This window comes from Lactuca sativa, chromosome 2 (genome assembly GCF_002870075.4).
Source record: "Lactuca sativa cultivar Salinas chromosome 2, Lsat_Salinas_v11, whole genome shotgun sequence".
NCBI lineage: Eukaryota > Viridiplantae > Streptophyta > Magnoliopsida > Asterales > Asteraceae > Lactuca > Lactuca sativa.
In genome coordinates this window covers 170,394,661-170,408,144 of record NC_056624.2, presented here as the reverse complement: position 1 = coordinate 170,408,144, position 13,484 = coordinate 170,394,661, and the positions used below count along the sequence as shown (strand labels likewise).

General features: G+C 39.9%; 1 protein-coding gene across 1 annotated transcript; it reads right to left on the bottom strand.

Moving 5' to 3' along the window:
• Positions 1–4,615: 4,615 nt before the first annotated feature.
• On the bottom strand, positions 4,616–5,606 carry LOC111908249 (ribulose bisphosphate carboxylase small subunit, chloroplastic-like). Its single transcript, XM_023904081.3, has 3 exons — positions 5,375–5,606; positions 5,137–5,271; positions 4,616–5,032 (listed from the first exon to the last, which is right to left on the bottom strand). Exons 1-3 carry the CDS (start codon positions 5,549–5,551, stop codon positions 4,799–4,801), a joined length of 546 nt encoding a protein of 181 aa, XP_023759849.1. The 5' UTR covers positions 5,552–5,606; the 3' UTR covers positions 4,616–4,798.
• Positions 5,607–13,484: the final 7,878 nt, after the last annotated feature.

The following is a 13,484-nucleotide window of genomic DNA, read 5'->3' as shown; positions in this document are numbered from 1 at the left end:
AAAGGTTAATGGTATCTTATTCTCTCATAGCCAATTATAGATTATAAGGTAAAATAAGATACATATATTTATAACATCAAGAATACATGTACAATCATCAACTATTAAACACCTTATCCTAGGGTATGCAACTGCCTGAGGTCTTGAACAGGTTATGATGCCCCCACAGTCAGCACGAGAGGTCTTGAACATGGGCCACACAATTAATAAATATAATGATAAAATACAATACACAACTATATATACGGATAACGTGCCCCTACAGTCAGAACGGGAGGTCTTAAACGGGCATTTAGACTGGATTTGAAGTCAAGGAACAACGTGGAAGGTAGCCCTTTTGTGAATATGTCAGCATACTGAGACGAAGAGGGGACATGAAGAACTCACATCTGACCCATAGCGACTTTGTGTCGCACAAAATAAGTATCGATCTCTATAAACTAAATCACATTGGTGGACAAGTAAGCATCACTAGTGTTATCACAATACACAAGCATAGTGGAAAGCGGTGGATAGAGAAGCTCACGTAATAGATTGCGTAACCAGGAGGTCTCAGCAACTGTATTGGCGACGTCCCGATATTTAGCCTCAAAACTAGGCCTATATATCGTACCTTGTCGTTTTGAGGAACATGATAGAAGATTCGGACGAAAAAAATACACAATAACCACAGGTGGAACAACGGGTCGAGGGGCAACTAGCCCAATCAACACCGAAGTAGGCTATCAGACCCCGATAGGGGGACGCAAATAACTGTAGGCCATGATCAAGAGTACCATGAAGATATTACAAGATTTGCTTGAGAGCAGTGAACTTGGGATCTCTAGGATCATTCATGTAAAGGCAAACTTGTTGGACAACATATGTGCTATCGGGTCTCGTGAAAGTGAGACATTGAAGGTCCCTCGTAAGAATTCGGGCCACAAACAGGTGGACAATTGCCATTAAATTTGGCAGATGTATTGGCAGAAGTGCGAGCTAGTTTGAAATTTACCATTTTAGCTCGGTCTAATATCTCTATAGCATACTTCAGTTGAGATAAAAACATGTCATGACTATATCTAGTAACTACAATGCCATGAAAATAGTTCAGAGTGCCTAATTAAGTCACAAAAAGCTCTGAACGAAGAATGGTGATGACCTGTTGAAGAAGTGTTGAAGAAGACTGGTAAAGGAAGTTTTCAGAACAATACCATCCACATAAAGTAATAGATATGCAATCTGATCACCCTATCCATAAATGAATAGAGATGAATCAGGCTTACTGTTGGTGAACCCAAAACCTGTAATAAACTAAGCACACCAATGATACCAGGCTCTAGGAGCCTGTTTGATTCCATATAAGGACTTCTGAAGTAAGCAAACATGATTTGGAAATTTCTAGTCACAAAATCCTGGTGGCTGATGCATGTATACGGTCTCTTGGAGATGTCTATGGAGAAAAGTATTCTTCACATCCAACTGGTGAACCGACCAGTGGTATGAAATAGCTAAGCTGAGAACAATTTGGACCGTTAGCCGGTTTGACAACCAGACTGAAAGTCTCATCACAATCCATGTAGGGTCTTTCATTACGACCGTTGGTAACGAGACGTGCCTTATACCGAGCTAATGATCCATCTAGATTATGTTTCTTTTTAAACAGCCGAATACAATTAACAACATTAGCAGTCGAGGGCCGAGGCACAAGTATCCAAGTCTGATTAGAAATAAGAGCATTAAATTCTTCAGTCATAGCATTAAACCAATTTGGATCATGAAAGGCTTGAGAGTAGTTTTCGGGAAGAGGATAAGATGATAAATCAGTGTGAAGGTTTAATTTATAAATGGGCTTGTAGATCGTGACGAGTACGAGTCTCCATATGATGGGTGCGAGATGAGGTAGAGGGAAAAGGTTGATTATTTTGAGGTGGATTAGGGGCTAAGGGGAGGGGGATAATTTAACTGAGAGATAGACGGTTTAGAGTTGGAAGAGTGAGACCGAGAGGAAGAAGGGCTGTCGACGACAACAATGGTAGTGGATGGGCTGCCGGATGAGGTGACAACGAGAGTAATGTTGATGTCAGGGTTGTTGTCGTCGATGGGAGTCGTGGGGTTAGTCTGGAGATTTTTAGAAGACGGTTGAGGTGGACGAGTTGGATCATTGAAGTAGTTTCTTTTATTTTTGATGTTGTGAAAGTCATAATCGGGAGCCTTATTGAGAGTTAAGGAACCGTAAGGAAAGATGAGTTCATCAAAGGTAACATGAAGGGAAATGATTATTTATTTAGTATGGAGGTTAAGGTAACGATACCCTTAGTGATTGGAAGGGTATCCAAGGAGGATATAAGGAACGGAGCGGGCTTGCAATTTGTTGATACTGTTGAGATGGGGGTAGAAAAAAGAACCAGAAACATGAAGGTGTTTATAGGATGGGAGTTTGTTAAAGAGTTTATGAAAAGAGGTGCTAAGTTTGAGAGTGGTAGAAGGAAGAATATTTAGGAGGTGGGCGGCCATAACAAAGGGCTTCTACCCAATATGTGGGTGGAAGATGGGCTTGGAATAAAAGGGTTTGAATAGTGTTGTTTAGAGTATGAAGCATGCGTTCTGATTTTCCATTTTGTTAAGATGTGTACGAATAAGAAAAACACATGTGAATACCATTTGAGGCACAAAGATGGTGGAATTGTGTGTTGTCAAATTCTTTCCCATTGCCACATTAAAAATTTTGAATTTCAGTTTTGAATTAGTTTTTGACATATGCATGAAAGTGAAGAAACTTAGAAAAAAACATCAGATTTGTTTCGTAATGGATATACCCATACAAAGAGAGAATATTTATCAAGAAATATGACATAATATTTGGTTCCACTATCACTAACTAATTGGGAAGTCCAAACATTGGAATAAATAACTTGAAAAGGAGAGCTAACATTAGCTTGCGACAAATCGAAAGATAAACAAACATGTTTGCCAAGTTGACAAACATGATATAAGACATTAGGGTCTTTTTTATTACATGAAATGAAGTTTTTAGATAATAAATGCTTGAAGACTTGGGAGTCGGGATGATCAAGTCGTTGATGCCAAGTGGATGAACTAGCAGTCAAAAACACTTGAGGGAGTTGTTTGGTAAAAGGATAAAGGTTGCCCGTGCTGTCACATTAAATGAAAATTTGTTTGGTGAGGTAGTCCTTTACAGAAAACCAAATTCGTCAAATTCAATAGAATATATTGTCACGGCTAAATTTGCGAACAAAAATAAGGTTTTTAATAATTTGAAGAATAATGATGACATTTTTATGAAGTAACGTACGAAAAGGATGTGGACTAAGGGGAATGTTACCTACATGGGTAACATGAATACGTGATCCATCACCAACTACAACTGAAAAATTATTACAATTATTTTTAACGGATTTGAGAATACCTGAGTCGGCATAGAGGTGAGCAGTCTCCCTGATATCCATGTACCAATATGCATTTCCAGGATCTTAAAGGTTCATGGTACTAAAAGCATGAGGGAGAGCTGTGGGCTGATCTGCAAAAAAATTGGGTCTGTTGCCAGTTAAATGGCTGTTGTTGTTGAGGTTCTACAAAGAAAGCCTGTTGGGCCGGTTGTTGAGTAGGCCAAGGAAACTGCTATCGAGAGTGGGCCTGAGGCGAATTGGGCCAACGTGCTTACTGGGGAGAAGGGAGCAGCCCAACTGCTTGCTTTTCGGCATGAATAAAGCCCAACTGGGGTTAGGTTAGAGGTGCACAAAAAAACCGATTAACAATTCGAACCGGTCGACTATGAACCGATCCGATTCAAGAACCAAACTGCCAGTTTGCATAATTCCAAGATTTGAGTCATTGAAACTGGTTTAGAACCAGTTTAGTACCGAGTGAACCGGTTTAGAATCGATTGAATAAGTTTAGAACCGATGTAACCGGTTTAGATAGGTTCGATCGATTTTTTTATGTAGGAACCGGTTTAAGGCTGAATCGGTTTTGGTATACATGAATCGGAACCGAACCGTTTTAAAAACCCGGTTCACGCATCTCTAGGTTAGCTGCTGCGCTCGGAAAATACAATACACAATGAAGACCAAGATGCAGCATAAGCCGTAACAACCAATAGTGTCTTCTAAATGTTCCACCTCATTGAAATTAAATCAATTCCCATATATCAACTGTTAAGTAAGTTTGTTTTCAGGCCTGATGCATTGTATTGATTTTTTTTTTTGTTGAACAGCAAGAAGATAACCATTTTAATTAATAGAGGCTACCAAGAGGCAAGAGATTATATATAAAAATAATAATCCGAAAGGGGTTACACACCAATTATCCCAACCCAAGCTTTTCCAGTTGTTTCCCCTTCCAAAAAAAGGGATGAAACTTGACCAAGCATACCTTATCCATATCATATCCGTTTGAAATGCAGGGTGTCCACAATTTCATGAAAAATCCTATATTGCTTACATATATCTTGAAACCACAATATATCGGTTGTTTGATATAAAACATACATATCTACATAATTGAAATTGTCCATGTGATATTTAGTTTACAAGACTCCATCCCATTTCAACATTGTTACCCAATTAGTAATTAAAGAACGAGAAACAAACCTCCATCAGAAAAAAATATACACTTGAAAAACACCAAATGTTTATTATCATTATTATAATTTATATATGACATCTCTTATCCATTTCATCGGAAATCCGGAAACAAACAACGAAAGGAAGAGAAAAAGGAAAATTTCAAGGAAAAGAATTACAAAAACCTAAACATTCAAATGAACCCGATTCGAGTCAATCCAAAGTTTTGGTGCTTAGAGAACGCCTGGGGGCTTGGCAACGATGAAACTGATACATTGCACTTGACGAATGTTGTCGAATCCAATAACACGGATGAAGGCGTTGGGGTACTCCTTCTTGCACTCTCCAACCTCCTTCATGACCTGAGCTGAGTCAGTGCATCCGAACATAGGCAACTTCCACATTGTCCAGTATCTTCCATCATAGTATCCGGGGGAATGGTGGTGCTCACGGTAAACGAAACCATGCTATACCACAAATATAAATACTCACTTTAGATGAATTCATTATGTTTTGTTTATATATAATCAATTAATAAATTAAGTTAATAAAAAGATGATAAGAAATAGACCTCCAACTCGAATTCCAAGCATGGAATCCACTTGTTGCGGATAAGGTAGTCGATTTCCTTAGACAATGCCTCGTCGGACAATGGTGGTAGGTATGAAAGAGTCTCGTACTTCTTCAACCCAATTGGTGGCCACACCTGTACGTATTATATATAAAATATTAATGTAAACTGATTTGATATATACGAATGTTTGTAATCAAAGTGTAATACTATTAAAATTATGGTTCATCGATCATACCTTCATGCATTGTACTCTTCCACCGTTGCTGGGTAGGGATGAAAAGTCATTGTTAGCCTTCTTGGTAACTGGGAAAGCTACGTTAGACTTGAGGCCGGTGAATGGAGCTGCCAAGCTAGCTTGGGTGGAGGTGGTCCGGTTGACGGTGGCGATGGCTGAGGAGGAGATGGAGGCCATTTGAATAGTTAGGAATGGATTCAAGAATCCAGTGAGTGATTTTAGTCTCCATTGATGTATAGGTATATATAGTACTGTTTGCCATCTAACGGACAAAAGGAAATCTATCTTAATTCTAACGTACTGGTAGCCATTGGATCATGTGGCTGATGACCTTACATGCTTATGTCCACATAAAGGTTTTGAAAGGATGTAATGCCTTATCATAAACCAACCATGATTATTTGACACGTGGCAGGGTGCTGCAAAACCTTATCTCTTCTTCCATATACGTTATGGGTCTTTTTTGGAAAAAAAATTGTCGTACTCTCCTTTCCCATCTGGGCTTGGGTCCTGTAAATCTACAGAAAATGTTGAGAAAATGAAACGTTTTTAGACTACTGGGCTGAATCTTTGTGGGTGTTAGTGTATGCGCAATGTACCCAATGGAATTTCAGAAGGAATAACGTCATTTTATTTTATTTTTTGGTTTGGATTCTGACCTGCTGATAATAAAATCATTCTGGTAGACAACGAGCGAGGAAAACTTGAAAAACTATCTTAGAAATAAATATAAAAATACGACTACCTACAAGTTAATATTAATTAATTAAATTTTTATAATGAAATTCAAAATTATTATTTAATTATTTTAAATAAATTATTAATTAAAAGATATTTTTATAGTTAAATAAAATTATAATCGTTGATTTAAAGAAATAAGTGAAATTATATCACCTTATAACATGTATTAATTTTATTTTAATTTTAATGTTATTAATTTAATATAATTAAAGTGGAAATTTAAAATTTAAAATTTAAAATGAAGAACGAATAGATTGACAACTAATATAACATTAATTAGGATGTCTGATAGTGTGACACATAACAAAAAGAAAATAAACATATATTCTTTCATTAGAATAACGCGATAGGGAGAACTTAGAAATAGGGTATATGAAACAAAATTGGATGGTAATTAAATTCTAGATTTTTTCTAATAAATCATGAAGATTTTATATCATAATATTCCGAATCCTAATTCCATGGTTACACAAAATTTATCTGGGATAATTTATCATATAAATTTTTGATTTAGGTACAAAATGAAAGCAAAATAATTGTGAGTATCTAAAGTGTTTCAATTCGAGAGAGGCCAAAATCTAAAGTCATACTTTTATCTATACTCACAAAATGGATAAGATTGACCAAAACGGTTTTGGAAGTTATGAACGGTTATTAGAAAGCTGTAACCATTTTTTTGGAAAGTCAACAGTAGGCATATTATTTGTATTGATGTTTGACGATCAACCTTTGCTGCTCTAATAGAAGAAACTCGGGTCATCAACCTTCACCACTTGACTGCTTCAAAAGCCAAAGCTTTTTGTGTAAGAACCCTCGTTAGGGTCTAATTGAAGACCCTTTTAGGAAAACCCCTTTCAATTTAAAAATCTAAATTTGTTCGGAGTTAGGTTTGAGAAAGTAAAACAATCCCAAAACATAGTCCCAAATCATAAACATTTTATCAAAGTTGCTAACAATGAAAGTATCAACAACATTTGTTAAAGTTCACCATGCAAGTTGTGGTTTTCTAAAATTCCAAGCCACGATCTTCCATCTCTTATCTCTATCATCAACCTAAGCATATGTTAAAAGAAGTTAGATAATGGATTTGCCTAGAGAGAATACCCAAGGTGGATTTATTTTGAGTAAGAAGATAACAATCCAACTTACTCGAATAGGCCTTCGAAATACATATATATTTTTTTAACTTAAAAATCACATCCAATGGATGTAGAAGTTATATAAACCAATGCTTATCAAAACCAATTCAAACAAAGTTGTCTTTAAATAATTTCCAAAACCACTTAAACAACCCTTTAAAATAAGTTGAAATTTAATGACCCAAATCAAGTTTAGTTAACCAAAACAAATAAGTTGGGATTAAATGACCAAAATCAGCTCGAGGGATACGACCCATAATTCAACTTTCAAAATAATTAACAATTTTAAACTTACGTTAGTTATTTATCCAAATCAAAGCTCAACTTAACACAAAACGGGATGAAAAAGTAAAAGCATTTGTGTTATGGAACATGCAACTATCCCCAACTCAAGTTTCTATCAAGAAGTCCAATCTCACAAGTTTGATGGTTAGGGATTTAGTATGAAGGAGCGTGTTCCAAACACGACTAATGTGGAGGATGTAAAAAGGAGCGTCGAATAAGCATCTTCCAAGTCTGATTCAAGTGGAGGGAAGTTGTAACACCCGTTTCCTGGTATGGTTCTTCTGAATTTAATTTAATTTATTAAGTGCTAGGATTTTTGCTTAGGCCACGACGTGGTGATGGAATAACCATGACGTGGCAGGCCAGTTCCATAAAATGTGCATTCATGAACCACCACCATGTATGAAGATCTTGGCCATGATGGTAGTGGTGTAACGTTTGGCCCAAGTATTATTCATTTCTCAATATTTTAAGGATTTTGGCTGGAACTCGATGAGTTGGGGAGCTCCAAATCGTCGTGTAGGAATCTTTTTGGCTGCGGAGTTTAAGGATCCAACTCGACGAGTTAGGGAGCCCCAACTCGACGAGTTGACGGCTGAAGATGAAACCCTGATTTTAGGGTGTTGCACCCTATATAAAAGATTTAAACCCTTTTGGCTGGCCTCCCTACCAGCCTCCCTTGTCTAGAGAAACCCTAGTTTCGTATTCCATCTTGCATCTTGAGTGTGGTGAGCTTAAAAGAGTGGTTTTTGGTGATTCTTGAAAGGAGCTTGAAGGTGGGAAGCATCTAGCTTGAAGGATGGGCTTTAGATCCAGAAACCCTTCTTCAAAGATAACATCTTTGAGGTATAAAGTCGACACTTGTCGTGTATTCATCTAGATCTCCTTATTTGAAGTTTAAGCATGATTTTGGGGTTTTGGTTGAGTTGTACAAGAAGATGTGGATTCCAGGGGTTGTTAAGCTAGATCTGAACCCTTTATAATATCTCATGGCTTAAAGTTGCAAACTTTATTGGTCCATATGTCCCATTCATGCAATATGTCCATTATAAAGTCATAAATGAGCCTTTGAGGGTATTCCTAGCATGCATGGACATAAAGATGATAACTTTACGTGTTTTGCCTACCTTGGGACATCAAATCTATGTTTTGGAACATTGGAGTGAGTTTTTAAGGGCTTAAAGGGCCAAGACCCTCTTAAAAGGACCTAGGGTTTGAGTTTGAAGCTTTATGGATGGTCCTTGAGGGTAAAGTTTGAAACTTTACCCTTCTAGACCTCATTTTGAAAGGGATCTGAGGTTTGGAGTCTTTGGATTCAAAGGAAACGGCTTAACGCATTAAGAAGTTGGTTTCTGGCCAACTCGGCGAGTTCATGAGTGAACTCGATGAGTTGGTGGGAGTTTTCACAATCCATCCATTAAATAAGGGAACTCGAGGAGTTGATATCCAAACTCGATGAGTTGAGTCAACCCAAAATGTTGACCTTGACTTTGACTAACGTTGACTCTTAGGGTTTGAAGTATTGAGTTGAATCTAAGGAGCTGTTTATGTTTAGGGATTGAGTAGAGTAGATAATCGGAACCAGGGACTATTCAGCTACTATTAGTATTTGAGGCGAGTCTTCTCACCATACTCATGGGTCAAAGGCACCAAGGCGGGCCCATTAATGGATATGATATGTTTGTATTGAATGGGATATGGTATACTATTTGATTTATGTATGAGTTTATGTGAAGACCATGGGGGAGCCCATGGCATTTGTCAAGACCATGCGGGGAGCCCATGACATGAGGATATAAGACCATGGGGTAGCCCATGACATTCCATTGAAGACCATGGAGGGAGTCCATGGCAATTTTTATGTATATATATGAGCATGACATTATGATATTATATGATTGGTGTGATTGAGAAACTCACTAAGCTTGTGCTTATAGTTTATTTATATGTTTCAGGTACTTCTCTTGGTAAGGGCAAGGGTTCGGCTTGATGACGAGGCATGCATTCTACTGTGTTTTCACATTTAGCTCTTTGTACTCTGAATTTTCAAAATAACATGGATATGTATTGGGATTTGTATATTTACTATGTTTGATGTTATGAAAATAAAAGTTTAAAAGTTTTATGAACAGTGGGCTGTTACAAGTTGGTATTAGAGCCTTGGTTTGAGAGATTCAGACACACTTCTGGGTGTGTCAGAACTCAAACTGAGGGAATGGTAACAATTGCTTTTCAAAAAGAAACCAAAGTTCAATTTCTTGAAAAAAATTTTGTAAGAAAAGGGGGAGAATACAATGCACGTAATCGGCCGAGCTCAAGTAAGTATTCCCAATGTTTTAGTCATGTTATGATATATATAGAAATATTCTTGTATGGATTATTTGTTAAATGTATTCTTTCAAATTTGTACATGTTAAGGATTGTATAGTCCTAGAATGAGGGAGTATGACTTATTTGTGTTCCTTGTTTGGTTGTGGGATAGGTTAGAAGCTTTATTTGACAGTCAATGTGATTCTCTTAGTGTATAACTTGCATGCATAGGGCAACATGTTATGATTAATCTGGATTTCTGGTCTGGTGAGGGTCGAGAATCCTAGGGCAGTTTAGGATCAGAGTTAGTGCTATGTTTATGAGTTATGATTTGTGATTGGGTGATTTAGGGATATCAGGTATGGCCTTGGGAATAGGTAGGTGTGGAAGGTAGTATTGGGCCCGTACTATTGAAAGCACATGGCATGTACCCCAAGCAATGACAGAACTGGTAGTCCTTAGGAGTCTGGTGACGAGGAATCCCTTTCGATTTCCTTATCTTGGTTATTTGTGATATTTTTAGTTGAGGATGGTGATGATCACGCAAGGTTTAGGGTCAGGATCAGGTTCAGGCTCCAGTGCAGAGCCCATGGATAAGAGGTTGCACAATCTTATCGCAGCCGAGGCTACACGTGGCATCCTTGACGCTAACCTGGTGATTTTCGGTACCACCAAGGAGGGCATCATGGAGATCATGGAGGAAAGGCTCAGGTCCTTCCGAGCCGAGATTGTTGTAGGCCAGATTGGGGAACGAGCTCCCTCGTTCAGGGAGTTCAAGGCGTGTGGAGCGCCTGAGCTCTTTGGGGTCTGGATTCCCATCACCAGTCGACGTTGGGTGGCAGACATGGAAATGCCCGGTGCACAAGTTCTTGCCCTGATGCGGCCAATGTGAGGTTCACATCTTGTATGTTGAGGGATCAGGCACGAGACTGGTGGGAGGAGGTGACCCCATGAGGTGGGATTAGCCGGGGTGGTTGAGATGACTTGGGGAGGAGTTTGTGAGGAGGTTTGATCGGGAGTTTGCACCATCCATTGAGGTACAGTGTTTGGTGAGAGAGTTCTAGGATTTACAGCAGATTACCGAGACTGCGGCGGAGATCACCACCAAGTTTCGAGAGAGGACATTTTTGGTTCTGTAGTACGCTGTGGATGAGGAGATGAAGAAGACTAGTGATATTCGTGAGTTTGTGAGTTTTTCGAGGTGTAAGACCCTGAATGAGATGGTAGAGAAGGCCCGGGAATGTGATATTGAGTTGGAGCTCCGCATGAAGCGGAAGCTGGAGCGGATTCAGGCAGCTGTAGGTCAGGCCAAGAAGCCTAAGACCTCTGATCCTCCCAGTAGGGTCGTGGACGTTGTGCCAAGTGTGATAAGCCGCACAGTGGAGCATGCCGACCAGCGGGGTCAAGATGTTATGCATGTGGCCAGTTGGGTCACATGAGTCGGGATTGACCCAAGAAGGGCTTGATTTGTTTCCACTGCAACTAGACTGGTCATAAGAAGGTTGACTGTCTGAGGTTGGTTAGGGGAGGAGGAGATGTGGCAGCACCTGCGCCCGTCACGATGAGGATTACAGATGGCCGCTTGATCAAGGCGGAGGCTCCTGCGGTGAAGATCCGCGCATTTAGGTTGACTACTAAGGAGGCCCGAGCAGCGCCAGACGTCATGACTGGTATGTAATCTCTTCTGGCTTGTTTATTTTATTGTTATGCTTATGATTTTATGATTTTGTGTAGGGACCTTTCTGGTCAATGGCTTTTTGGCCCATGTTCTCTTTGATTCGGGGGCTACCTGATCGTTTGTATCCCTTGCGCTCAACCAGAAGTTTCGGGATGCTCCGGGGACCTTGGATTCCCCACTTGAGGTGGAGTGCGGATGACCACACCGTGAGTGCTACGAGGGTTTATCGAAGGAGCGTTCTGAATGTGTTTAGGGAGAGGTTTTCTATCGATTTGGTTCTGATTCCTTTGCGGGGATTGAAGGTGATCATCAGGATGGATTGATTGGGCCCCAATGGGGCCATGATAGAATGTGGGCGTCAGCTAGGGAGAGTTCGAACCCCAAGTGGGGGAGAACTGATTATTCATGGAGAGAGAGCCTCGCATGGACCAACTATCTGTTCGAATGCGAGGGATAGGAGGCTTCTTCAGCAGGGCTATTCTGGGTTCTTAACTTATGTTTCAGACACGAGGGTTGAGGCCATGCCAGATTTGAGTAGTGTTCCGGTTGTGCGAGATTTTCCCGATGTATTTCCTGAGGAGTTTCTAGGTGTACCTTCGGAGAGGCAAGTGGAGTTCCATATTGATTTAGTTCCTGGTGCGACTCTGATAGCCAAGGAACCATATTGTCTAGCTCTGCCCAAGATGCAGGAGTTATCTATGCAGCTTCAGGAGCTGTTAGACTGAGGATTTATTCGTCCGAGCATTTCCCCATGGGGAGCACTGATTCTGTTCGTGAAAAAGAAGGGTGGGTCATACAGGATGTGTATTAATTATCGGGAACTGAAAAAGCTAACGGTGAAGAAATGTTATCTGCTTTTGAGGATTGATGATTTATTCTATCAGCTCCATGGTGCATCTTGGTTTTTCAAGATTGATCATCGATCGGGGTATCACCAGATGAGGATTCGGGATGAGGAAATACCAAACACGACCTTCAGAACTCGTTATGGTCATTATGACTTCATGGCGATGCCATTTGGGCTTACCAATGCTCCAGTGACATTCATGGATCTCATGAATCAGGTTTGTAGACCGATGATGGATTGGTCTGTGATCGTCTTCATTGATGATATTTTGGTCTATTCTAAGACCAAAGAGCAGCACGAGCAGCATTTGAGGGAGGTATTGGAGACCTTGAGGATGGAGACGCTATATGAGAATTCTCCAAATGTGATTTTTGGTTGCGTGAGGTGCAGTTTTTGGGGCACATCATCAGTCAGGAGGGTATTTTGGTCGATCCATCCAAAATCGAGGCAGTAATGCATTGGGAGGTTTCAAAGAAAGCATCCGAGATCCGGAGTTTCTTGGGTATTGCAGGGTACTATCGGAGATTCATTTAAGATTTCTCCAAGATTGTGGTACCCTTCACCCGATTGACCAAGAAAAGTGTGACCTTTCAGTAGGGTCCAGATCAGCAGTCGACATTCGAGACCTTGAGGCTGAGATTATGTGAGGCCCCGATTTTAACACGCCCGACGGTTTGGATGACTTTGTAGTGTATTTTGATGCTTTTATTTTGGGATTAGGAGAGGTTCTGATGCAGAGGGGGAATGTGATTGCTTATGCTTTGAGGCAGTTGAGGCCTCATGAGGCGAATTACGCCACTCATGACCTAGAATTGGAGGCGGTGGTGTTTGCCCTCAAGATTTGGAGACATTACTTGTATGGGGTATGATGTACCATTTTCACTGATCATAAGAGTCTGTAGTATTTGATGGATCAACAGAATTTGAACATGCGACATAGGAGATGGCTCGATGTTGTAAAAGATTATGATTGCAAGATTTTGTACCATCCTGGGAAGGCCAATGTGGTGGCCGATGCCTTGAGTCGTAAGGCGGCGAGTGCTTCGATCCGAGATGTTTGCCTGAGGATGATGGTGATTTCGCATGTATTGGATATGATCAAGGGGCTCA

What these genes read in the sequence shown, in the direction of transcription:
- LOC111908249 (XM_023904081.3), bottom strand. Translation starts at nt 5,551, where the DNA reads ATGGCCTCCATCTCCTCCTCAGCCATCGCCACCGTCAACCGGACCACC. An exon ending in GAAGAGTACAATGCATGAAG is followed by an intron (nt 5,272 to 5,374) that starts GTATGATCGATG and finishes TAATACGTACAG; the next exon opens with GTGTGGCCACCAATTGGGTT. An exon ending in GCTTGGAATTCGAGTTGGAG is followed by an intron (nt 5,033 to 5,136) that starts GTCTATTTCTTA and finishes TTTGTGGTATAG; the next exon opens with CATGGTTTCGTTTACCGTGA.